The 26351-nt window shown below is 30.7% G+C and overlaps 1 protein-coding gene across 1 annotated transcript in view; it reads right to left on the reverse strand.

Annotated features, from left to right (window-relative positions):
* Positions 1-26351, reverse strand: part of LOC129912101 (bifunctional heparan sulfate N-deacetylase/N-sulfotransferase) — a 50504-nt gene that overhangs the window by 18610 nt on the left and 5543 nt on the right. The window contains exon 2 of the mRNA XM_055990212.1: positions 12070-12273. Coding sequence (XP_055846187.1) covers positions 12070-12273 — 204 coding nt within the window. The remainder of the gene's footprint in view (positions 1-12069; positions 12274-26351) is intronic.

The raw sequence follows: 26351 nt of genomic DNA on the forward strand, positions 1-26351 counted from the left end.
AGAATAGGTCGATTTGTGATATTAATTATTTCTACTAATAATAAGACATTTTTTGTCACTTTATTTGGTTTTGTAACTAATGTTAACAGACTTCTTGAATTTTATGAACTTTTTTCCATTAAAATTTTTATTTTTCTCCAGGAAATTAAGTAAGGAGACAAAATATTAATACATTTGAAAAAACCTATAATTTTGAATTATGTTTTTTTTGTTTAAAAAGTGAACTTTATTTTAAGAAATAGTTCTTCAGTTTAACCTAAGACAAAAATTGTATGGGAATCGGGCTTTATCACCCCTCGTTCCGGTGGGAGGGGCAATTTTCGGAAAATGTGACCTTAAATAAAAAAAAAAATACATAAAATCAAGAAAAAGACATAGAATACTGTGCAATAGCTTTTTTGAAAGCTTTTCCATTCTTTCAAATGCTTTTTGATTAAAGAAGTTTTCGCGAATACTTTTTGTGAAATTGTCAAATTTGATGTTCAAGTTATTTTTTTTTTTCAAATTTGCTTTGTAAGGTGGGACTTTTTTTAAAAAACCTTAAATCCGCATCAATTTTAATTAGAAAAAAATTAATAATAAATTAAATTAAAAAATATTTTAATAAAAAAAAAAGTAAAAAACAAAAGCACTAACTTTATATAACAAATCACCCTGTTTCACGAAACTTCTTATAATAAAATAAAAAAAAAAACAACTTTTAAAGAGAAAAAAAAAACATTGTTTATAAGTAATCAGTGCATAATTGTCAAAGAAGAATGATTTTGTAATTTATTTTAATAAAAACAAAAAAGCACTTTCTTTAAAAAAAACCGTTTTTTGAAGTTCAAAATTTCATTAAAAATATTTTAGGCAAATATTTAGCAAAAGTGTTTATATGGGCTTATAGAGAAATTGCTTATTATGCTTTCTCCATTTTTAGACTTGCTAAATATTTGCCTAAACAGAAGATTTTGAGAAAAAACTTTAAGATGCGTTTCAAAAAATTAATTATTTTCTCATTCAATTTTTATATATAAGAAATTTTTTTTGCAGAAGAATAGTAATTAACTTACTTTTATCTATGCGAGAAATTTATATTTTATTTTTTTCTCAAATAATATTGAGTTTAAACAAAAAAACAAAAAAACACCTTTTTTATACTTATTAAAAACTGAATTTTTGCTCTAAAACTCTCAACTTCAACCGCATGAATAAACATAAATCAAAGGCTTTGAAAAAAAAACAAATATGCTCATTTTTTCAATTTTACTGTTAAGTTTAGAACTCGTGATCTTTTTTTCGCATAGCTTTAGTTTAAAAAATAACCTTTATATCACCACACTATATGGGGCTGCCCCACTGTGCGACGCAGTGAGTAGAGTTACACTGGTCAACAAAGTTTTTGCCACAAGAACAAAAATATACTTTTCTAGAGGTTTTTGGGGTGCTGAACCCGAATCCGAAGTCAGAAAATTTTGATTGGCCTCCGTTTTTGAAATATTACCTTTATAAAAACGTCATTTAGGCTGTTTTCGAGGTAATGTTTTTATGTGAGGTGGGTTATTATGAATAAACTTGTAATCGAGAAGATTTAAACAGTTTTTGGAAGAAAATCTCCGTTACAAATTTGTTTATGATGAATTACACCACATAAAAACATAATCTCGAAAACAACTAAAATGACGTTTGTTTGCATTTTCTAAAGGTAATATTTCAAAAGCGGAGGCCAATCAATTTATTCTGAGTTCAGATTCGAGTTCAGTACATCAAAAACCTTTAAAAAAAAGTATATCTTGGTTCTTGTGCCAAAAAAAGTTCAATTTTGTTGACCAGTGTAACAAGTAAAATAAAGCATTAAAGTGAAAATGTCAAAAAATGACAATTTCTAAACGAGAAAAGCTTAATCTTACTTTAAATAAATTCGAAATAAACACTTATTTTTGACGGGTAACAAATTTGTTCTTCCTATATTTATTACAAAACTCTTATTTTAGAAGTTCAAACTTATAACTAGAAAGCATTCTGCTTGCAATTGTCAACCAACAATAATAGCTTCCCCTAAATATTCCACCTTTAACTCCAAGTTCACCCAATTCCAATTTGGTTAAAATGTATTAAACCTTTCAGACCTTAAATAACTTCCAAGAGTTTGCTTGATTGACCAAATTCCAAGACTCTACTGTGACTTGAATAATAAACTATACATACTTAGCAGGTTATAGATCCTTATCCCATCCTGGGATTAAAACATTGCTCCTCTACTTTGTCTTGTCTCATCAGAATTAAATTTCAATTGCCATCGTCACTTAGATCTCATCACACACACGCATATATAAAAAAGAATTTGCATTCTCTTCTTCAGCAAAAAATAAATGAAGAAAAAAAATGGTATAAGAAGAATAAACCTGTAGTCACGTTTAAGTATTCTCAAAGTAATGAGCTTATTCTACCTTTTTTCTCGCACTCCTTGTCCCTGGCTGTGTTATACAACTTACAACCCAAAGCATACTCAACAAGATTACCTTAACACCTTCACAATATTCCACTCAACTTATTTTCATTACACAAAGAAAAGGCGAGACGACTAATCGCCCACTTTCATTTCCATTTCCTTCTCTGTCTCACTCTTTTCTCTAAGTCTGTCTGTCTCACTCTCTTTGTGTTTGACTTTATTGTCATTTACATTCCATTAGCACAAACACACACCTGTTTTTAATATTATTGTTGCTGCTGTCAACCATTAAAATTAAACCGTTACAAGTTAAAACCTCATCTAAACAACAATGTCACTCTTTTCAATTCCAGCCACAATTTACACTCAGGGATCAGTGAATTGACACGAACTTAATTACATTTAATTTGATCCTTAATGTTGCATCTTTTTCATCATCATCATTTCACATCTACTAGGTATTTTTGCCCAAATAGAAACACCTTAAACTTCTATTTATATAAAGAGAGAGTCTTTCTGGGAAAAACCTTTTTGCTTTTGCACAAATAGTTTTAGTAAAGAAGTTAAATTTCTTTAATCCTTCCGGACTTGAAACAAAAAACAAGAACACACAAACACAAAGCCAGCCTTGTGGATGGCGGCTGATGGGGTTGAAGAGGAAACTATTTCTGCTTATTGGCATACAAAAAAAAAAAAAAAAAGATTACCAAGAGTAGGTATTTAAATGTTTTGATAAGCACATAATCAACTTTTGCTCCTTGTGTGTGAGCCAAAGGATTGTGAGGATTGTATGGATTGTGTACCTGGGCTATAAGGTATGCGCCTTGACTTGGCTTTGGCTTTGGTGTTTCTGTTTTTTTTTGTATTTTTGTAATCGTGTAAGCTTTTCCTCAAGGCAAATGTTTCGTCTTTTTTTTTTCGTTTTAAAGATATTCGGGACTGAAAAGCAACCATGTCCTTGGTTGTTGTTAATACAAAATGGATACACTCTGCATTACTTGATTATGTTATACAAACAAATTGTACCTCATGATTTTACTTATACTCATACGTTTTTATTAGCTGACTACGGCAGAGTTTTGTGTTTGAATCGTAATGGTTCATTTGTGGCATCATAGCTTCTAAACTAGTTGTCACAATTTGGCAAATCAGGTATTGTTGGAAGCGTGCAGCTCGTTTGCTAGACATTGGTTATATGACGGTGCATAAAATTGATACTAGCGTCATCTATAGTCAAGAACTATTTTTTAAAGTGTTTTATTTTTAATTGTTTTTTAATGTGCAGAGATTATGAAAATACTTGATATAACGCAGATATAACGCCAAAGTAATTTAAATAAGTTAAACTAAAACTCAACCACTGCAAAATCATGCCTTAAAAAGTATGATGTTCGTGGTCAACAAACAAACTAATATACCTGCATTCTAACGTAATAGAAGCAATATAAACACCAAGGAACATCAAATATAAAAATTTAGAAGATCGCACGAGAACAGGGATTTAGCGAATTCAATCTATGAGCTTTATTTGACTCTTTGATGTCTTTTTTTCACAATTAAAATAACAATATGAAACTGTAGCCTAACCGCATGAAAACATAAATTTGAAAATCAATTAAAACTAATCTTGACCAAAAATATTTAAATCAATGTCCCACCCGTTACATTAAAAGATACATTACATTTTGCTTTTTATATAAAGACATTTATTTTTATGTTAATAAGCTTTAGGTAAGTGATAAATGCTACGAATGTCTTGTATAAAAAACAAAAATTAAATTCGCGAATGTCCACCCGTGATATGTCAAAATGTAAAATTTTGTATAATAAGACAATAATTTGTATGTTTATTTGCTTTAAATGATGGAAGCTCAAAATGTTTTTGAGGAACCTTAAGGATTTCAGTAAAAAAATTAATTCGCAACTTTGTTTTGTCCCACCCGTAACAGTCGAAAAGACTTATTTTTAAAAGTTCAGTTGGCATAAATTTCTTAGAACACTTACCAAATTCTACTGGGTGGTATTATGAAAGTGTATGTATGTTAATTGTTTACAAAGGGATATCATAAATTTAGTGCACTAGTTTCCCACCTGTGACGATAAAATGCTTTTACATTTTTAAGTGTAACGCACAAAATGACAGTTTTACTTTTTTACCACAGATAATTTATTCAAGTGTCCAATAAAAATGTCGCTATTTTAATCAAAATAAAATAAATCATGTTGTCAGTTAGTCAGTACGAAAATCTGTACACTTCTAGGGATTGCCTTCAAGTTTTGAACGAAATTTCATTTTAAAACATTTTAAAACGTTTAGAACAAGTGCTTACTAGTTTTTAAACATTTTTGATTAACAGACATTTTAGCTTTCTGAGTTTTGTATAAAAAAAATGTTACGTATACGCCACAGTGAACCACATATCGTTCGAATTAAAACTTAAATGACAAAGATATAGCAAAATTTCATATAGAGTATAGTTTGTTAATCGCAAATAGCAGTATTAACACAATTTTCACGTGCCATAAAAAAATTAAGTAATTTTCCGGTGAATCATTACAACAAATAGGGTATAATGTCATGATGCGGAGTATGACATAAGCTTTTCCCAAAGGCAAATGTTTTTTTTTTTTGCACTGTTTGCTTGCGATATATAGAGGACTTAAAAGCAACCATGTCCTTGTAAATACATATCCCCGAATACCCCCCTTTTTATCCACTCTCTGTCTTTATCCGGCTACAACTAATAGTAAAAGATATTTCGTTTATTTTATACCTGTTTTTTTTTTTTGTTACAAACAGTTTTCCTTTTTCTTGTTGCATTAAAAAAAAAATGGTGAATTTCAACAACACATTGGAGTCTATAAGTAAAGCTACAATATAGACATAAACACAGGTAAAACAGAAAATAATAACTTTGAAACTTTAAAGACCACCCTGTGCCTGTTGTAGTAAGTGTGTACCCTTTTCTTTTTTGCTTGGTGTGTTTGCCTTCCAGCCACCCGGTACGCTATGGGAATTCATTCGTTCTTTGCTTATTGTATTTAACGTCTATTCAAGTGATTTATAGAGTTTTTCATTTTTGCACAGGAAAAACTCAAATTAAAAGTTCAAGGAGGCACCTCTAAGTTAGTGTGTACTTCGACAAACGAAACTACGATGTCGAGGAAAAAGTAGACGCCCACACTTTTCTTTTCTAAACAACCAACATACCTTCGACGATTTTAAAAGTTTTTGTATGCATTCAATTGTGTAACCCATCATTTTTCCACAGCCCAATCAACCCACCGACAACCGCCAGGTGGCGTCAGTGGCGTCGTCGTCGTTGCCGTTTGTTGTTTTATATCATGGCGCTGATGATGGCGGCATTTTAGCAACCAAACGTTTGTGATGTTTTTTTGTTCCTTTCTTTAAGTTGAGTTCCTTTATAGACAGTGGCGGCGACGGGTGTTATAAATAAGAAGGATTTTATCGAGGTCAGGAAGATCGAGTTTAACTTCTTATAACCCATACAACGGCAGCAGCTATGACGATGATGAAGGCAACGACAATGGCGCGCGTGCATCCTGGAGCTGGAGTAAAGCTTTTATAAGAATTTCGTTTGCCGATGGCAAATTATCTTTTCACTCTGACGAAGTAGGAAGACAAAAATAATAATAAAAAAAACAACAACAACAAGAACAAAAAATATATTCATATCGTGCGTGTTTTTTGCTTTACCAGAGAGTTTTTCCTTCTACTCTTCTCTGTTTCTACCGCACGTAAAGAAGAGTCCTTTTTTGTGAAAAAGGATATATATCATCCTTTGTTATTGCTTCACTCGATAGGAGAGAATGTGCGCATCACTATACTATCATGGAAAATACCTTCACATTGGGCAAAGGTAGAAAAAAAGGTGCATCCTTATCATGAGGGTACCAGCGAAAGTAGGTTCTCTTCTCAACTCCTGGTGCTGGTTACTTCAAGGCTTTACTGCTTCTGCTTCTACTGCTGGTGGATCCTTTCACAATAGAAGTTATTCCTTTGCTATTTTTCTCTCCTTTTCTTTTTTGTCTTTTTTTTTTGATTTTTTTGATTTCGTACTCGTTGATGCTTTGGTGCTTTTGTTTTCATGCACGAAAGAAGAAAAGAGGAAATTCTTTGCATCTTGGTATTTGAAGGAATATAAAAGAGGTAAATATAACGAAGTAGGGGAGGGGGATAAATTGAAAATCAGCAAACGAGTTCGGCGGAATCTCGCCATCATACACCGCCGAAGTTAAGGTTAGAGAGAAAGGATTGGAATTTTTTTTTTTTTGTTCTATTTTAGTTTTTTTTTTTTACTTTTTTTTTTTTTGGTTTTAACAAGCCAGTATAAGAGAGGGAGTCATTAAAATTTATGAGTTCTACAATAGCTTGGTGGTGGGTTAAGGGTATTATACATATTTATTTATATCTTCAATGAATTGAAATAGCCGACCGACGTGGTTCATAAATAATAACGCCAGATGTTTTATAAGAACATTTTGTGAATACAAATTTATGCATTTGCACCACTTTTCGATAGAAATTGTTGGGAAATTTCTATAAACAAAAAAGAAAACTAACTAAAATTACAAGAGAATTGGAGCGAAGGATTCGTTTTCGTAATGGAAATAAGAAGCTCCGTTTATTCATTCGTTCAGTTTAGGATTTAATCACAAACTAAAATACAAAATTGTAGTTTTTGAGGTTTGTGTTTATTAATAATTCACCTTCAACTGAGTAACTAACAACTGTCTGGCATAGCAAAAGTCACTAATTAGTGAGCTAATTTAATTAAGGAACAGTCAAACATCAAATTACAGTCTCAGCTAGCAGATGCCACCAAATTACAGCTTGAGTTTAGTACTTATGGGTCAAAATCATGGAGGTGGAAAATTTGATGTCCAGGCATTTATTTTAATCAAAATAACATTTATTTAAAGTTTTTTTCTCATTTACCAATTAAAATAGTAGGCACGCATCTACGAATATATTTGTTTCGGTTAGAAAAGTTTAAATTTCTTTTTTATGGCATCTTATATACCCAAAAACAGCGTTCCCGGACATGTCCATAACTCAAAAACTGATATTCAAATGACTTAAAAACACATTAAAGTCAATTATTTTTAAGTATATCTTTTCTAAATACTACATATACACAATACTTTTTATAAATTGGTACATCTCTTACAAAAAAAATTAAGTTTTGTTATTTTTTATACATTAATGAAAGTTGTCCCAAGAAAAATGACGCATAAAACCAACATTTCTTAATGTATCAATATTTAAATCATCTAACGTACAAATTGTGCTGCAAGCAGTTTTTAAAGTTGATTTTATATAGATTTATCATTACACGCTTATTTTTATGGATAAATATATAAAATGTATGTAAGAAGTTAGTTTTAGTTTCATTTTTAAGTTGCGTACATCAATTAACCGTCATTCCGGGAACGCTTGTTTTGGGGTATACCTAGTTAGATTGAATTTTTTTTTTTTGTGATTTTATGATCAAAAATCGAGGCTACTACAATATAATCTCAAAAATATTTCCTTTTACTTTGTGACATAAAAAATAAAAATAAATTATGGTCAAAACGAACTTCTAGCAAATCTTGATTTTCTATTAGGTAAATAAGTTTGCTCTTTTGAAAATGAAATTATTTTGCAAATCAAATTCACCCTTTCACAATTCAAATTCAATAACTTTTGAAAATTTAATTTTTGAACTTATCAATTAATTTAGAATAGAAACAAACGCTCTGAAATAAAGGGACATAATGATATTTGTTTAAAATTCTAATTTCAAAAAAACTTCTATAAAAATTTGCTCCAAAGCTCTACTAAGATTGTGGTAAAGCTTTTAGGATCAAGCACTCTTAATATGTTTGTGTTAAAAAAATGTATCCACAGGTAAAGATAAAGAAATCTTTAAAAAAAAGTTCAAGAACCAAAAATAACAAAGATCTGACAACAATAGGTATTAGAATAAGATCGGTACAAATTTCAGAAACTTTGAGTAAAAATTTCACAAAGTAAAATCTCTGGGAATGAAAAAAAATGTTAAAGCTTGGACTTAAACTCAATGAAATCAATAGACCTATTAACAATCATTAAAAGAGTGCATTCATAGAAATATGACTTTATTTTCGAACTCATTTCGTGCAACTGAGGAGGATTTTATCTCATTTTAAATTGAAATTTTTTATGGAAAATTATATCATATCTCCCAGTCAAAAAAAGCTATACGAAACCCCAAAAAAGTTGGAAGTATCCATTCGAAAAATAAACAAAAATTATTCCTTTTGAATATTGTCAATTACAAAAATTATCAATACGTTTCTATCAACTTTTCTTTTGCCTTTTTCTCCATTTCCTATAAACTTCATGTAAACTTTTTGAGATTAAAATTTTGTTTCATATTAAACGTCACCTAAATATCCTGCCTGCCTCTCAGTCTTAAAACAATTACCTAATATGGTATTCTCTTTGGCAATTAATTATTTGATTCCAATTTAAGGCCCAATTTGCACGCACGCACTCACACGCACACACATTTCGCCTTAAGATTAATTCAATATAATGTAATTGACTTTACATAGAGGGAATGTAATGTACACATTGTAATTGCTTCCGACACTCGCAGGTAATCCCTCCATTATAATACCCTACTACATTTGGTTGTTGTTGTACATTATTGTAAAGCAGGCACTCTTAGAAGTCGCACTAAGGACTAAGCGATGGCATATAGAAGACCATCGAAATTGTATTAAGCCTCTTCGGGCTATTAATTGTCTTTTGCTTCGAGCAACCATATATCCAACAAAGAGAAAAAGAGAGGGATGAGTAAGAGTATAGATACGGAGTGAGAAATAGCTCATTGTAATAGGAACTAAGCTTTAGAAATCAATTCTTCTTTAATTAAATTATGTTTGAAGGCGCAAGAACATTTTTATATTGTTAATGTTCGTATTCTAGGAATTTAAAAAAGATGAATAGAAAAATAGAAGAAGAAGAAAAAAGAAATTAATCGAATAGAGAGAGGTTAATTAAATTTCGAATGAATGTTTAAAGAATATAATAATGGGACTTGGCATACTGCGGTATTATTTGCTGTTCTTTTTTCCAATAATTTAAGAAGAAGCATTTTGGGCAATTCAAGTAAATCCATAGAAATATTTTTATATTAGAAGATTTTTGAGAGTTATAAAGAATAATTTGAATTAAAATAAAACTTATTGAATGTTCAATTTAATGAAATCTTTAAAGTTGTGAAGAAATATTTGTTTCCAAAATTATTTTTTTAATAAAAATTATAAACATAATTGAAAAAAAAACTTTCGAACGTTACCTTAAAATTTCAAAAGGACCGGTGCAGTAGTTTTTAGGTTATGAATCGTAACAGAAATTTAGTTCCGAAAAAAAACAAAATCATGTGGAGAAAAACAGTGAGACACTAAATAAACAACGCTTAAAAATCTAACCTAAGTCAAAAAATACAAAAAACAGGGGAAAACTTTAAACTTTTTAACGTAGAGTGAATTCAAAAAGATCTATTCTTAAATGACGCCCGAGATGAAACAATATTTCAAAGAAAACATTTCCCCTGATAGGTTTAGATGGTAGAAATGCTTTAAAACCAATGAAATTAATGAAAAACATATTGACTTTTGATGACGTAGGTGGATTTTTGAAGATCTCTTATGAAATGGCGCCCGGGATAGGACCTTTATTCAAAGAAAACTATTCTTCAGCTTTGATTAGATGGCAGTAATGCTTTAAAATATTGAAAAAAAAAACTAAAAAATATTGATTTTGAGTGGAGTAGAAATGAGTTCAAAAGATTCATAAAGAAATGGCGCCCGGGTTAAAACAATAAATCATCATCATTTTGAAGCTGAATACGATAAACAGAGAAAAAACTGATTTTTGATGGCACGATGAAAGTCAAAAACATATTTTAAGCAAATTCTTCTAAGAAATCTGTGACAAATATGTTGTACAAATAGAATTTCCTGATAATCTTGATAGCCAAACAAAATGAATCAATATTTTCTTAACATTTTAATAAAATCCTAATCGGAAAAACTTTCAAAAACAATCTTTATCACAAAAACATTGACAGAAAACACAATGAAGCTTGTTTAATTGAAAATATAGAAACATCTTCCAAACAATTATATCTGATGATGATGATGAGTAAAATATACAAACACTATACAGCAAAACAACAAATGCAATGTCTTCAAAATTATTATCACAATCACAAAGCCTATAAAACATGCCTGTGAACACTTCTGTATGATATATTTAATAATACAAGTAGTTATAATTTGATTAAGAACCCAAAGATATGTGAAGTAGATTGTGTGTTGTATATTGTAGAGATGCCTAAGAGCATTATTGAGAGAACATCTCGCCAAAACACATAAATACTCTCGTACACATCGTTGACAACAACACAATGCAAATTGCCCAGGGGAGGAAAACCAAAAGGATTTATTTATAATTACATATTGCTGGTACTTTAATCCAAATACTATAATACAACACAACAACACCACCGATGTGAATGTTGATGATGGTGTGGTTTGAAAGACTTTATCTCTTCCTTCTAGGAAGATATAGACAAGACAACCCAACACACGTCATCCAAACTGGACGGAAGAAGATCCGGGACAGTTTGATACTTGGCATCTTTATCCCCAACACCATTATCAAGCTTCCTGGAAACATACAGCCAGAAGGGGAGTGTGGGAGATTGAGAGATTATAATGGTGACACAAAGAATTTCCAGAATTATTTCTATGTATAGATGTTTTTAGCTCAAGCACCTAAATCCCTATTTAATGTCACATCTATACAGGAATCCTTGAATACTATGGCTGATTGTAAGTCCGCATCAATGCCAGAAGCAATTATTTTAATGATCCCATTGCCTGACATTCAAAAAGCACATACCCACATGTGTCCCTGTGTGTTCCTGTGTCTCCCCCCGGTATCTCTACACACAAGTCTACAAGATATATTCTCTTAAATCTTCAATATGTATTATTTCCATGAAGTGATGTGTAGGGATTATGATTTCTCAACTTCTTCGTTGGCTCGTTTTGTTGGAAATTGCAAGACACATCATCATCGTCGGAGTCTTCTTTACAATGGAAATGTGGGGTTGATATCCTAACAATAGTCTGTCAACATGGGAAATGAAATTCAGGCCTACTCTACTCCCAAAAGAATCTAAAAAAAAACTGAAGCAGGATGATGAGAGTAGAATATGAGAAGCCTTCGCAACACTTAAGAAAATTCGTTTCTAAATAACTTGAGAGTGGTGTTGTTGGGATTTTACGATCTTCTTCAATTTCCCAAGCCATTTTATGAAGCTTTTCCCTTTTTAAATACCAACACAAAATACTGAAAGGATTTCAAGATTAAATCATTTTGTGGTTTTTTGGGGAGAAAATAGGATTTGAATTTCTTGCAAAATGTTGTGATTACAAATTATTCAATTGAACGTTTTATAGACATTGGTTGGGTAATTAAATGAAATATAAGGTTATGTAGAGGAGGAGGAGACTGGACTTTATAAATATATTGAAATTTTGTGTAAAAGTAATTTAGTGAAGAAACTTACTTTATCCGATTGTAGACTAATAGCTCAGCAATATCTCGACCCAATTGGGAATATGTGGTTTCGACAAAAACCAACACTTTTGGATCGATTCGTAGGCGAGCTTCTGAACGGTGGTCTGGTGTTTGTGATGATCCCAATATATGTTTATCATTGAGTAATCGACAATGAATTAATGGGGCCGGTCGGGTGTCACGATGAATGAATCTGTAAAATAGATAAGAAAAATACACAATTTTAATGAAATTAAAGTTTTTAAATGATTTAAAAGCCAGTATAACTAAAAAATATGTTGTATAAGAAATTTCGATATTTTGTTTTTGGTACAGGGTCATAAATCCACGGGCCAAAAGTCCATAATGGACTATTGCTTCACTTAGGTGGGAGAATTTTCTTCTTAAAACTAAATTATGGTATTTCGATAACTTATACCAAATTTTGAAAATAACTGCATACATTTTATAAAAATGAGACAACATGTCAAAATTCAAGTTTCGATTTCCAAAAATGCTTTTGAAATTTAGTTTAAAAAATTAGTACTTGAACATTTAAAATTAATGAGTGTTTAATTTTTGAAAATCGAATTTTCAAAAAAATTGTATAATCACTTCAGAGAGCAATTTTGGTCCTCCTAAGTGAGTTGTATAATCAACGGGCCAAAATTCCACAGAAATTTTGTGTGAACTTTTGACTCACTTGGGTAGATAGTGGCTGAATAATGCACTATAGACTTTTGGCCTGTGGACTTTTGAGCCTGCAATATTTCACTATCGGGAAGACCTGTAAAAAAAAAATTCTCGGGGAATTGTTTTTGGGAAAAGTACTTCCAATCAAGAATTAGCTCTGTGAAACCAAAATTAAGGCTTCAAAATTTTTGAATCAAACTGGTCTAATTCGTTTGTCCATGTTTTTGTCTACTCGAACGAACTTTGAACGTGTGTTCATCCATCAAAAACACTCTATTGCAATTATTTAGTGGACGTTTAGGAGATAATCAAGAAATAAAATTTGAACTGACAAAATCCCCTGAAATCCCTAAAAATTATTTTTTTTTTCAAAAAATTTAAACTTGCAATAATTTCTCCACTTCGAGTTCTTGAGTGTTATACATTGAAAACATCAGTGGTGGTAGTTTAAATTTATTCAGTAAGTGATGATTATTTTTTCTACGATGTTAAAGTTTTTGAAAAAAAAAAAAAAACTTTTTGAGACTTTGAGGAGGGCTTTTGAATTTTGAGTATCTTCTTAAAGGAGAGTAGGCAAAAGAATTGAACAAACAATTGCAGTTTGAATTTAAAAGAAAACAAAATAATTTTTGTGGATTTTGGACACTTTCAAATTTTTTAGTCAAAAAATCTTGAATATCTGGTTATTTATTTAGAGTTACCTTCTTAAACTTCTTTGATGTAATCTCATTCTAGAAAACAATTTCCTAAAACAGTTCGTTTTTACAACCAACAATTTTCAATTTTACTGAGCAATCTCAAAAAAACTCATAATTGTACCGAAATACAATACCGTTTTTTTATTTTACTTGACTTTAATGGGCAGATATTTTTTTCCGAAATAATCCCTGATTTTTTAAATTTCTTCTTTGATTTTACTTAGCATACAAGTGATTTAAGAGAAACAACTTAGTGGGAAGCCTAAGTATGAGCCTAACGAACTCTTATTTAGCCAAGGTAACTGAAGAAGATATTTAAAGCAAAACAAAAAGTGCGAGTATGTCACTACAATTTTAATATATTTTTTAGGTTTTCAATTTATTATTTTGACAAGAGACCCTAAAGATAAAACGAATTTTGTCCTTGTAGCTAAATAAGTATATCTTCAAGTTTTAAATTCTCATGGTTTTCCCTAGCCCAAATATTCAATAAACCAACCGTAAAACTTTTCATCTCTAAGTTCATCATTCAAGTTCAGTCAAAATACAAAAACAAAAAATAAATAAACACTTAGAAAACAATTTTAACCGACAATTTTATTGCCAGAAAACTTTTTGAAAAGTTTCTTTTTTTTTTGGTTACACGATGTTGTCGTCGTTTTGATTAAGAATGGAAAACCACTTGTTTGTCATCTCATCTATATCTACAAAAAATGTAATTTATCATCGAAAAATGTTGTTCATCATTTGACGCACTGACAAACACACAAACGCAAACAAAAACAACTGACAGAAGATATCCCCAAGAGCAATTCGCAAGAATCGCAAACGAAAACCAACTCAACCGACCGCCTGGAATAATTGTAATTCCAAAGAAATTTATCAAAAAAAAAAAAAAAAAAAAGAGGAAAAACTGTCCAAAAGTTCATCGTAAATGAAATATAAATCTACAGAAACACAGAGAAATAGCTCAAGGGGGTAATGGTATTTTATTTTTTTTATTTTTTGTGTGTTTTAACCCTACACCTAGCACCTTATACCCTGTGACTCTGTGTGCTCTTTGTGACTCCATCAAACTATAGCAAAATCATTTTCCAAGAACTTGAAAAATTAAATAATTTTTGTTTTTTTTTTTTTTTTTTGTAAGTTGGTTTTGACACAACGCGAAAGTGAGCAAACACGCTGCGAGCTGACATCAATTTACATTTCCTTTACAGGGCGATGGCGTGTATGTCATTCAAAACATCCATCTACATTGCAAGTGTTGAATTTGGATACCTTTACTACTTTAGAGTGACCACAAATGTGTTTGTGGAATTAATAAATATAACTTTAAAAAGGTCCCTTTTGAAAACTATTGAGGCTAAAGTGAAAATTTTCGGCTCAAAGTGTAGATTATTTTATTACCTTTTAAACGATATCCATGACTATATTGCAAAAACGAGTCCTTCACAGTTAAAATTACCATAAACTGAAGAAAGGTTAAGAAAGGTTCCTGGAAATTTTAACGGTATCCTGTTAGTTATTCGGTCAAGTTAATAATTTTAAGAAGGCGAGTAAGTTTGTAGGGTATTTTGATGTTGGTTATGTTTTTCATTTAAAAAAATAACGGGTGGTCACCATAACAACAGTACTGGATGCGTGAACATGACCTACACTGTGTGAAGAAATTCAGTGTTTTTTAAACGATTTTTTTGTTTTATTTTGATTTTTTTTTTGTTTCGTGTATATTCATTTTTGTATTTAATAAAGGCCACTCTGTATTCGCAACACGTTTCTCTAGTTTATGAATGAAGCAATTCACCTGCGTTTGTTGGTCGTTGTTGTCTTCATGAAGGGATAGTAGGGACCTAACGTTGAATATAATGCTTACATAAACTTTATTTATTTTTCTTATTTGACGTCTGTCACTCTTTTTGGTTTGCCCGATGTTTGTTTTTTTTTTTTTGTTTCGTTTTTCTTTTTTGTATTGTATGTTCTTACAACGTATATACTAATTATTTTGCGGTAAAAAATTTTTATTTTTATATTTTTATCTCTTTTATCTTATGACAACGAAACGCTTTGTCCATTTTATTTGGAATTTGCATCTATATGAATTCGTTTTGTTGAAACTTACACTGTATTCCATTAAATTATACAGGGTGTCCCACAGTCACCGCCCCAAACGAAAACCATGGATTCCTGAGGTCATTTTAAGTCGAAAAACTTAAGAGGTAATTTTCTCGTTTTCGTCCCGTTTTCGAGTTACCACGGTTTTTATGATTTTTGTTCCCTTTTCCCTTATCTAGCTTTATCTTTGCCAAACTACGTTTGATTTGAAAAATTTTTTTTACAACCAATCAAGAATTTATTACAGTTTTAGTTTGTCTCAAAACTTTTTTTTCTGCGGACAACCGTTTCTCCACAATTTTGCATCAAACACAATTTTCTTCGTTTTTTAAGTTGTTTTTTACACTTTCATATCATTTAAGTCAAAAAAACACGTTAATGAGTATTAATTTTTTGTACTTTTTATTAAAGCCCAGTTTATTTTCATAAAAAAAATAAGTTTTATTTCATAAAAAAGGCTACTGAAAGTAATTAAAAAAAAATAAACAAACTGAGTGAATTAAAAAAAAAATAATTTTTAAATAAAAAATTAGTTTAAATGAATTAAAAACTTTTTCTGAGCTATTGTGGTTAAGAAAAGAACAAATAAATAAAGCTCAGAAAAAGTTTTAATTCATTTAAATAAATTTTGTATTTAAAAATTATTTTTTTTTTTAATTCACTCAGTTTGTTTATTTTTTTTAATTAATTTCAGCAGCCTTTTTTATGAAATAAAACTTATTTTTTTTATGAAAATAAACTGGGCTTTAATAAAAAGCACAAAAAATTAATACTCATTAACGTGTTTTTTTGACTTAAATGATATGAAAGTGTAAAAAACAACTTAAAAAACGAAGAAAATTGTGTTTGATGCAAAATTGTGGAGAAACGGTTGTCCGCAGAAAAAAAAGTTTTGAGACAAACTAAAACTGTAATAAATTCTTGATTGGTTGTAAAAAAAATTTTTCAAATCAAACGTAGTTTGGCAAAGATAAAGCTAGATAAGGGAAAAGGGAACAAAAATCATAAAAACCGTGGTAACTCGAAAACGGGACGAAAACGAGAAAATTACCTCTTAAGTTTTTCGACTTAAAATGACCTCAGGAATCCATGGTTTTCGTTTGGGGCGGTGACTGTGGGACACCCTGTATACAGGAAAAAAAATTTATAGAATTTTTTTTTTTTTTAATGAATGCTTGATAATGATTGATATTAGTTACAAAAAAGTATCCGAACAAATTATTTAGAAGTTTGTAACTGTTTTGCAACTTATTTGCAATCGATTTGCAACACATTTGCAATTAACTAAAGATATAAAATAATCTTATTCAAAACACATCTTAAAAAGTGGATAATAGTGCAATATTTTCTGGATTGCAATCAACTCGAAAACAATTAACAATCGATTTGAAACTAGTTTGCAATTTGTTTTGTGAACAATAAATTGAACGGATATGAAATAACTTTTGGATATACATTAGTCTTGAATTTTTAAACATGGCTGACATTAAGACCAATGTAATATTTAGTTTTTAAATGTTAATTAATTAAGTTATTTATTTGTGATTAATTTGCTATTTACAGATTAATCAAATCTGTATAAAATGCAATAGTAAAATAGCTATTTTGGCTATTAAAAACTTTAAGTATTTAAAAAATTAAAAAAAATAAAAAATAATACAAAATGGCTCTAATAAAATGACTCAGAGTGTACTTAAAAGGAAAGAAGCACTCCTTTTCCGTTATATTTTTTTTTCTGTTGCTCATTAAAATTTTACTCGTTTTAAGAAATAAAATTAACAAAAAAAAAAAAAATAAAAAATCACACACAAACAAAACTACCATTGAATCAGTTTAGAGAGATTTGCAATTTTTAAAAATAAGCTCCAATACTTTTGTGCTAGGGTAAGCATTTTTATTTTTATTTTTTGCATTTTATTGCTTGCAATAATGAAAATTCAAATGAATAAGAAGAGCATCCTTTGAAAAGAAGATTGCAAAAAGAAATTTTTTTGTGTTTGGGGTGTTTGCGCTCGCTGAATCGATGCAGCGGTATGGAATATGGTGTTTTTTTTTTTTTTTTAAATTAGCAATAAGAGTTTAATTTAGCAGAGAAGGGTTCTTTCTAGTCTTGCAGAAAAATTTCAAATTTTGAAGATTACTCAATAATTCAAAAGCAGAGTGGTCATTTACTAAAAAAAAAGAGTTCAAGGGCGAAGAATTAAATTCTTAAAGAATCTTAAATAGCGATAACAATTTGAGTGTAATGATAAAGCTTCGGAAAGTACTTAAATGAAAATAAATAATCAAAAATTAGCTTTCTGTAATAACAAATGTTTAAGTCATTAATTTAATGGTATTAAATTATGTTGTATGTAATATAATTTTGCTTCATGTTTAAAAAGCTTGGAAAACAAGAGTCAGTGATGCAGGTTTTGAAGTTGTTCAATTTTTGACTAATTTTACCAAAAACATTACCAACGCTTAGCCTACAAAGGGACATACAACAAAGCAAAATAAACTCATTAATTCAGCAACGAGATTAGTGATGAAAACGGAGAGAAGACCGGTTATTGTGGAACAATATTATTTTTTTTAATGTTGTACAAATTATTGGTTCCGCTTTTCGTGTGATAAGTCTGCTTGAGCAGAAATGAAGTGCATTAGAGCTGGAGTTGCCCAAGGATCAAAACTCTATAGTATCCTGACATCGGACCAGCCGCTTGCAAGTGAGTGCGAGAACCTGCTTTACGCTGACGATTCGCTCACATACTACAAGTCCGTCTCGCCAACGATAGCTGCCAGGAAAGTTGAAGCTCACATTCGAAAACTGTATGAGTTCTACAGTAAATGGGGTATCCGGATCAACTCATCAAAATCGGAATTACTGTGCTTTAGACGAACAGGAGGACGAAGCATTCGGTCAGCTGCAAACTGTAGGAGCATCACACTTACACTACCTGATGGTACTAAATTGGCAGCCAAACGAAACGCGAAGTATTTAGGGATCAACTTTAACGAGCTCCTGAGGTTCAACCTTCACTCTAGGTCTGTCCTGAAAAAAGCCAACTACGCCTTCCATCGCCTTCAGCCCATGATGAAGAGAAGAAACGGATTAAGCCAACCAACGAAACTCCTGATCTACAAGCAGCTTCTTCGACCTGTCATCGCCTATAGCTTCCGGTATGGTATACCATTTCCAAGACAGCCATGAAGGAACTTCAAATTTTTGAGAGGAAAATCCTGAGGATCTGCACCGGACTTTACTTCGATCGACAGCGACAAAAATACTACAGCAACGAGCGACTTTACGAGGAAGCAAACATCATGACGTTGGAAAAGTATCTGCTGCAATCTGCAAAGAAACTTGTCGGAAGCATCGCCAACCACCCCAATCAGCTGATGAGGAGCATGAGAACCCAACAACGACATCCCGAACCCAGATACCTTAGTGCTTTGGATATTCTGGATGAGCACATAATCCCAACCGACAACGAGGAAGTAGTTTACTTTTACGCCGATACGCAATCGGCCTACTACCGCGGCTAAACGCCATACCACCCAACCCACCATAATCAATACCGTAGAACCGGGTGATTTTGGCCTGGCGGGTGACTTTGTCTTTGACATGGACACTTTTTTAAAAAATTGTTAATATATGAAGGACTTGTCTGATTTTTTCCAAGTTTCTTTGTAAATTCGTATAATTTGATGAGTTAAAAAGTGATCATACTAGCTTTATTTAAATAAAATTAGATATTCATTTATACTAAAATTTAGTTTTCTTAAAAATGCTAAAAAAAAAATTACCTGAAAATGTTGGATGGTTTGAACATGTTGCAGAAATAGGATTGCAAAATGACTTTAACTCCGTTATGTGTATTGTTTTGCAAGTTGAATTACTTTCATTCTACCCTTGTAACTATTTCATAAAAATTAATTTTAATTTTTTTATAAAAAATGCCATATGGTAGGGTGACTTTGGCCGGCATATCGGGTGACTTTGGCCGGGTGGCCAAAGTCACCCTCTTAATTTTTGCACTAGACTTTGTTTTTATATATTTATATATAATTAAAATGTTATCAGATCATACATATCAACATTAGGCAGCTCAACCACTAGACGTAGCTTTCTTTCGACCTCTTAAAATATTATGGAGGAAAACCTTAACAGCGTATAATATGGCAAACTGGAAAAACAAAACAATGCCGAAAGATGTGTTTCCTAGGCTTGTAAAAAAGTCTGGGACAGCTTACATGAGAACGACAAGGCAAGGGAAAATTTGATATCTGGCTTACGGGCAATTGGAATTTATCCATGCGATAGGCAACAAGTTTTAAGTAACCTCGACAAAACTGAATCAAGAACAAATAATACTTCCAGCAACATGATGAACCTTAGCGATTCAGTATTGTACTATATGAAGAGCCTTCGGACCCCGGATACTTCAACCAGGAAGCCAAGAAAGAAAAAAGTTTACAAAAGTTTACCAGGTGCTAGTGTCACTATGGTGGACTTCACATTATCGTCGAGCGTTTTAACACATTCTCCCAATGTAGATGCACCCTATGATGCCACTGAAGAAATGTCCACGGATCAGCCCGGCCCCTCAAAAATAAGTCACAGCCGGAAGCCAAGACAGTGAAGAAAAAAATAACATTTTACGTCGGCTGCATCTTAAATGTTGATAACGATGAGGTTACAGTGTCATTCCTGCGAAGAGGTGCTGGGTACAGCTTCATATACCCAGAGAAAAAAGTCGTTGCACAAGTCACCAAAAGTGATCTGGAGAAGAAACTTCCTGCTCCAACGGTTGACCGCAGAGAGAGACTATTTTTTCCATATCCTTTGAAGGATATCAAAATTTATGCTAATTTTAAGGTTTTGTTTTTTTTTTTAATCAAATAAAAACCGACAATTTTGTGTACGAAAATAAAAACAATACCCACATGTTTTAAAAAATCTTCTCTTTCATTTGGGCTGGGTTAGACTGACGTGCTTCTTGTAGTTGAACTGGAAATATAGCAAACGTCCTACCGGCCAAAGTCACCCGGAATGGAGGGTGACTTTGGCCACCCATATTTTGGCATTTATCTATAGAACTGTCGGACAGATTTCTTCAAGATTAATCATACCTATAGAATGAGCGAAGTAGGTAAATTGGTTGAAATCTTCATTTAAAAAAAAAATTATTGCAGAAGTTATTCACATTTGAGTTTGAAAACGTGCCAAAGTCACCCGGTTTTACGGTACCACAACTGGACAACCGGGAAGGAACACCCCGAGGATAACCTAGTCAGCAGACTTGTAAAATTAAGCCTATTCATGTACTATATTTAAATATATTTTATCTTTTATCCATTGTATAAGGTTAGGCCCCATATGTGCCAACAAATTTTATATCAATCAATGTATCTTATTAGAAATAAGTTAAGCTTAAGTCAATTGTATATAGTATGTTCAATAAAACAAAATTGAAAAAATTGAAAAAAAGTCTGCTTGAGCCGTTCTTACAACTTCTATTACCTTTTACTGATTATAAAAAAAAGGTAAATGCAATTAGTAGATAAAGTTTGAGGGTGAAAAGATTTGTTTTTGAAGAACTGGCTACAAAATGTATGAAATTCCGTGTTAAGTAGGATTGAAACAACATCTAATGCATTTAATCTGCGATCGTAGAACACCTTTTGTGAATGTCGAAAAATTTCAAAACTTTACGAGTGCAAATGAAGATTCGTCCAATGAACGAAATTAGGCCTTTACTTCCCTTTTAAGGGCAAATATTGCTATTGTGAAAAAATCGGAGTTTTAATTTAAACTCCGTTTTTTTTCGTCATACCTTCGCATAGTGGTGCCTTTGGTGTTTTTGGGAGATTTGGTACATTGAAGGATATTAGTATGGAAAATACGAAAAAGTTGCCAACTTAACAACTATTTTGTTAATATGTACAAAAACTGACTATTTTGGTGTTGTATTGTTGCCAAACAATGTTTTAAAGCAAAAATTAAAAAAAAAAAAACAGAAATAATAAAATATATAATATTTATCTTAACTAAATATTTAATTTTTCGTTGAAATAGAATTATTTTTCTTATAGATTTTAATATATGAATTTTTAAACAAATTCCGAAATAAATCTTCTTCTTTTTTTCTTATAGTACGGTAACAGAAAAGACTATACATATGTCTCAAAATTTGAAATAGGTACATGCTTAAATATAACGATTTTAATGTGTTAAAAAAAATTGCATTTTAATAAAAAAAAAATTATTGGAAATAAAAAAAAATTTGCTTAAAAAAGTAGGTACTACAAATAAAAATAATCAGCATTAAAAAAAATAATTTTTTTTCTAAAATTCGTCGAATTCCTTACAATATTGAGTACTTGGCCTCACAATTAATTTAAACTTTTTATATTATAAAAGCTAATGCACACATTTTGCATTGAATTTTTTTTAAAGCAGAACATTTTTTATTAGCACTACATTTTTTTCTATGCAATTTTTTTGTATTTGCAATAAATTTTTTCAAGAAGATTTATTTTTTTACAACCCTGCCTTTAAATAACCTACATCCTTCTCCTTATTGCAAGTGAAAAAAGTAAACCTACAAAAAAAATCCTTCTTTCTTTCTAATCACTTTATGAAAACTAAGACAACTGAACATCTTACAAAATAAATTGCTCGAAAAAGCTTGAAAAAAAAAATGATAAATGTGATGTTAAGTTTGTCATTGAAAAGCACTACCTCTAGTCTATTCAAAAATCCTTTGGTTACACACCTTCAACTTTTATAAAAAAAAAAAAACATTTTTCATTCTCAAACTAAATTCTTCTTTTCAACTAAACCACACACAACAAATCAGAATTATTCAACAATAAAACAGAAAAAAAAAGAACAAAAACACAACATTTATCATAGAACTATAAAGTGGGCACAAATTGCTGACAGCTTTACATCCATCACCTGGAAAACAATTATTATATCCGTTGCACAGGACAATCAGTCACTTCTGGCTCAGATAGTAGCCCGCCCAACCGTGTTACAGCCAGCCAGCGTGTGTCCCGCAACACAATATTGTTCATGTTCTCGTCTCGTTTTCTGTCTCTCTATTTCTTTCTGTCTGTAGCTCTGTTTGGCCTGTCACATTTTCCACCTTTTACTACACAAAATTTACATAAATTTTCTGTATAAAATGTTGACCATATTAAACGCAGTAAAAAAGAGAAAAACAATAACAACAACCTTTTTAGCAAACTGAGGAAAAAACCCTTAGATTTAAATTTCCGTTTGTGTAGAGAAAAACATGCAAAGTCGTTGAGAAAAAGTAGATTTTTTTTTTATTCTTCTCGTGTCGGTTTAATGTGAGAATGAGAATACCTATTCTGAACAAGTGGCGCCACGTTCGTAGAAAGAAGCTGGCTGTGCATATAATATATCTACATTCGTTACAACATTTCACCACATGGAAATTCTTTACCGGAAAATGCCATTTTAAGTTGAGTTTTTCATTTATTATTTCCGCCAGATTGCAACAATCAAGATGTCTATCATGGAAAATTTGTTTTTGTTTGTATTGTTTTTTTTTTTTTTTCTTTCTCCTTCGTCACTTTTTAGTCTCCATTTTTTTTTTGTATTTCTTTTGTTCAAAGTTCATGAAAGGAAGTTGATGCATTTTTGTCTGCAAACTTTTTTTAAGTCCTTTCACTCTCCATTTCTTTTTTTTTATTATTATTAAATGAACAATGGACAAGGACTCTGCCTCTATTTATATGTACAAATACATCAATAATCTTTTCTCAGTACCTATCTGGATTTATTTCATTTTTTTTTATTTTCCTGTCTACTTTCGACGAATTGCCGGTAATAAAAGTAATTGAATATAAAAAAAAATTTTATAAAGCACAAACCTATGCAACTGCGTTCGTTTTTCGTCCCAGGAAAAAAAAATCCAAATTTTATATTGCAAAAGTTCACTAAAATTGATATCCTTCTCTTCAGTCATTCTGGAGTCTGAGTGATAGTCCACAAATTGTATGATAGAAAACCCTCTTCAACTTCTCTGCTAGACAAACAACATCGACCAAAAAAAAATACTCATACTGAGGGGGATGGTGAAAAAAAAATTATTATCCAACCAATAGTTATTTATGTGAATTGCATGTGCCAGTATTTTCCTTCGTTTCCTTCCTGTTAGAGTGTGGATTTGGGTATCAACAAAAAAAGAAGAATTTTTGTGTACAAAAAAAAAGATACAAAAAGTTAGGTATAGAATAAAAATTCGAGCGAAAATTTATGCATTGAACATTAATTTGAGTGTGAAAAAGATGCTCGGGATCTGGTTTGTGTAGTTTGCTCAGCTATCGTCGTCATTGAGTTTCCTGTTTTGGTGTGGCTTTTTCTATGACCAACAGTAAATACCAATTGATTGTGGCCAAAAAAATTGTTTAAATATGGACAAAGGATTTTTTTTTTAAATGTCTTAAAAATAGAAGAGCTTTAACGTACAGACGCATCGAGTCAGCCAATGTTCTAAATACGTTATTTTTACACCGAAAATTTCAGTGAAACTTTTAATTATAGATTCTTTACGTGTTTGAACCAAATTTTAAGTGAAAAATGATTTTATTTTTAAGAACAAATTATCGAAAAAATTAATCATCAATTTTGAATCAATTTTCATAAGTCTGTCACGTACAGACAAATCGATTTATGTTCCTGAAAAAATTGAAAGAATAATGAATTTAAACAGTTTAATATATCAGTTTAAATTAGTTATGTTACTCTGGTATATAATGTTGTTTAATTTTTTTTCAAGCTTTCTTTTCACTGTGTAATATTTTTTTTAATAAGTTTTTATTGGCTTTTACAAAACTTCTTTTGTTTGGTAGATAAAAAATAGGTGACTTGAATGTACTTTTAACGAAAATTAAAATTGCAGTTGTCAGTGAAAAAATTACATAAGAAAGGAGTGCTGGTCATTGGCATCTTTCTAGGCGACTTCAAATGTTACAACTTTTTAGTCGAGAGTTGTAAATAAGCAATAATGTTTGAAATTAAGATCATGGTGCAATAAATTAAATAAAATGCACGACTGGGGTTGCACGTACTTGCTCTTGCAGTTTAAAACACTTTAATGTTAGTTTACTTGTAGATTTTAAGAGCTGCTTCTATATAAATTTAAAGAAATTTAAGTCATTTAGGGCAAAAATTTATTAAATGAAAACAAAAATATCCTTATATTTGACTTTTTTGAAAAAAATAAAAATGCAGTTTTATTGCAATTGGTTTGAATATAACGTTGGCAAAGTGTAATCAAAATCGTTAGAGACTTTTTCGAGTTATTTGGTTTGAATTGAAAAATTTGTGTGGGAGATACACTTTCCAAGCGAGATATAAAAAAAAACAAAAAAAAAACCAACTTTCAGAATTCCATAAAAATCATCTGTACCAAATTTGAAGAAAATCCGTCCACCCGTTTAGACTGTGGAAATGTGTACAGATGGACGCACAAACGCACAGACGCACAGACGCACGGACGGAATTGCGAGACCCACTTTTTCGGAATTCTCCATCATCGTAATGTTGGTTTTGATTAAAATCCAAATTTTTTTTCGACACGAAACCAATACTAGCCCTATGCTATAGAGTAAGTAAAAATTACTCGAAGAACAATCAAATATTAAAAAAAAAAATTCATCGTCCTGTTTCCTCTCACATCCATGGCGATGGAATGCCTCTTTTGTATAAAATGTTAACAATTCGTAAAACAGATTTTTTTCTAATTTCTTATATCTTGCTAAATTTACATCTGGAGGAATTTCTAAAAACTATTTTACATAATCTGAAGATTCTAAAAATAGGCTTAAGATAGACGTCATGCATACATACCTACTTGTGAAAAGTTTATTTTTTTACAAAACCGGTTCCATCGATTTTGTTAATCAAAAAATCAAGCAAAAGTTTCTAAACGGTCTATCTTTTAATGGTTTTGTTTCGGAAGTAATTATTATTAACGGTTCCCCCAAAAAAACAAATTCAATTTAAAAAAAAAAATTTTTACAAAAGCATTTACAGAGTTCTAACATAAATTAAACATCAAACTTCTAAAAGAATTAATTCTTGTATTTAAATAACAAAATTTAACTTTTTTTTTTAAATAAAATTTACGAAAACAGAAATTGATTTAATTTTTAAAGTTTTGGTTTAAGGTTCTGATTAATACCTAAATAATTTTTACAAAATGGCAAACGAACTTTAAAAAAATTTTAAAAGTTACGATATCTACAATTTTTTTTTCGAAAAACTTTACCTGATAAAAGAATATAATTCGCATACTTTTTTTGGAGCTCAATTTTATTTTGGATGTTATTTTTTTTCCTTTGAAAAACTTTTAAATTTTTGCAACTTTAATTATAAGCTACTTTCAACGGTCACTGTGGCGTATGTGCAACATTTTATTTCACAAATACTGATTTAAGGAGATGTTTTAAAAATAAAAAATTAAAAGTAACTGTAAGGAATCACCAAAACTTTTTAACAACCAAATGTAAATACATATGCTTTAAAATTCAATTTCAACTTGTTTGTCTCGTATGTGTTGTTTGCAAATAAAGACGTAATACATTTTTAGAAATTTTTGGAGTTAAATTCAAAATTGGCGTATTTCCCTCCTACCCTAAGCGCTTTGTTTTTTAGATTTTCAAAATGTTTTGCCAAATGGCTAATCCACTTCAGTAAGTAAAGTAAATAGAGGACAACAAAGTTTTGAAAATTCATGTTTCAACAACAACTGAAACTCCGGCGTGT

The sequence above is a fragment of the Episyrphus balteatus genome, chromosome 2, assembly GCF_945859705.1.
Source record: "Episyrphus balteatus chromosome 2, idEpiBalt1.1, whole genome shotgun sequence".
NCBI classification, from domain to species: domain Eukaryota; kingdom Metazoa; phylum Arthropoda; class Insecta; order Diptera; family Syrphidae; genus Episyrphus; species Episyrphus balteatus.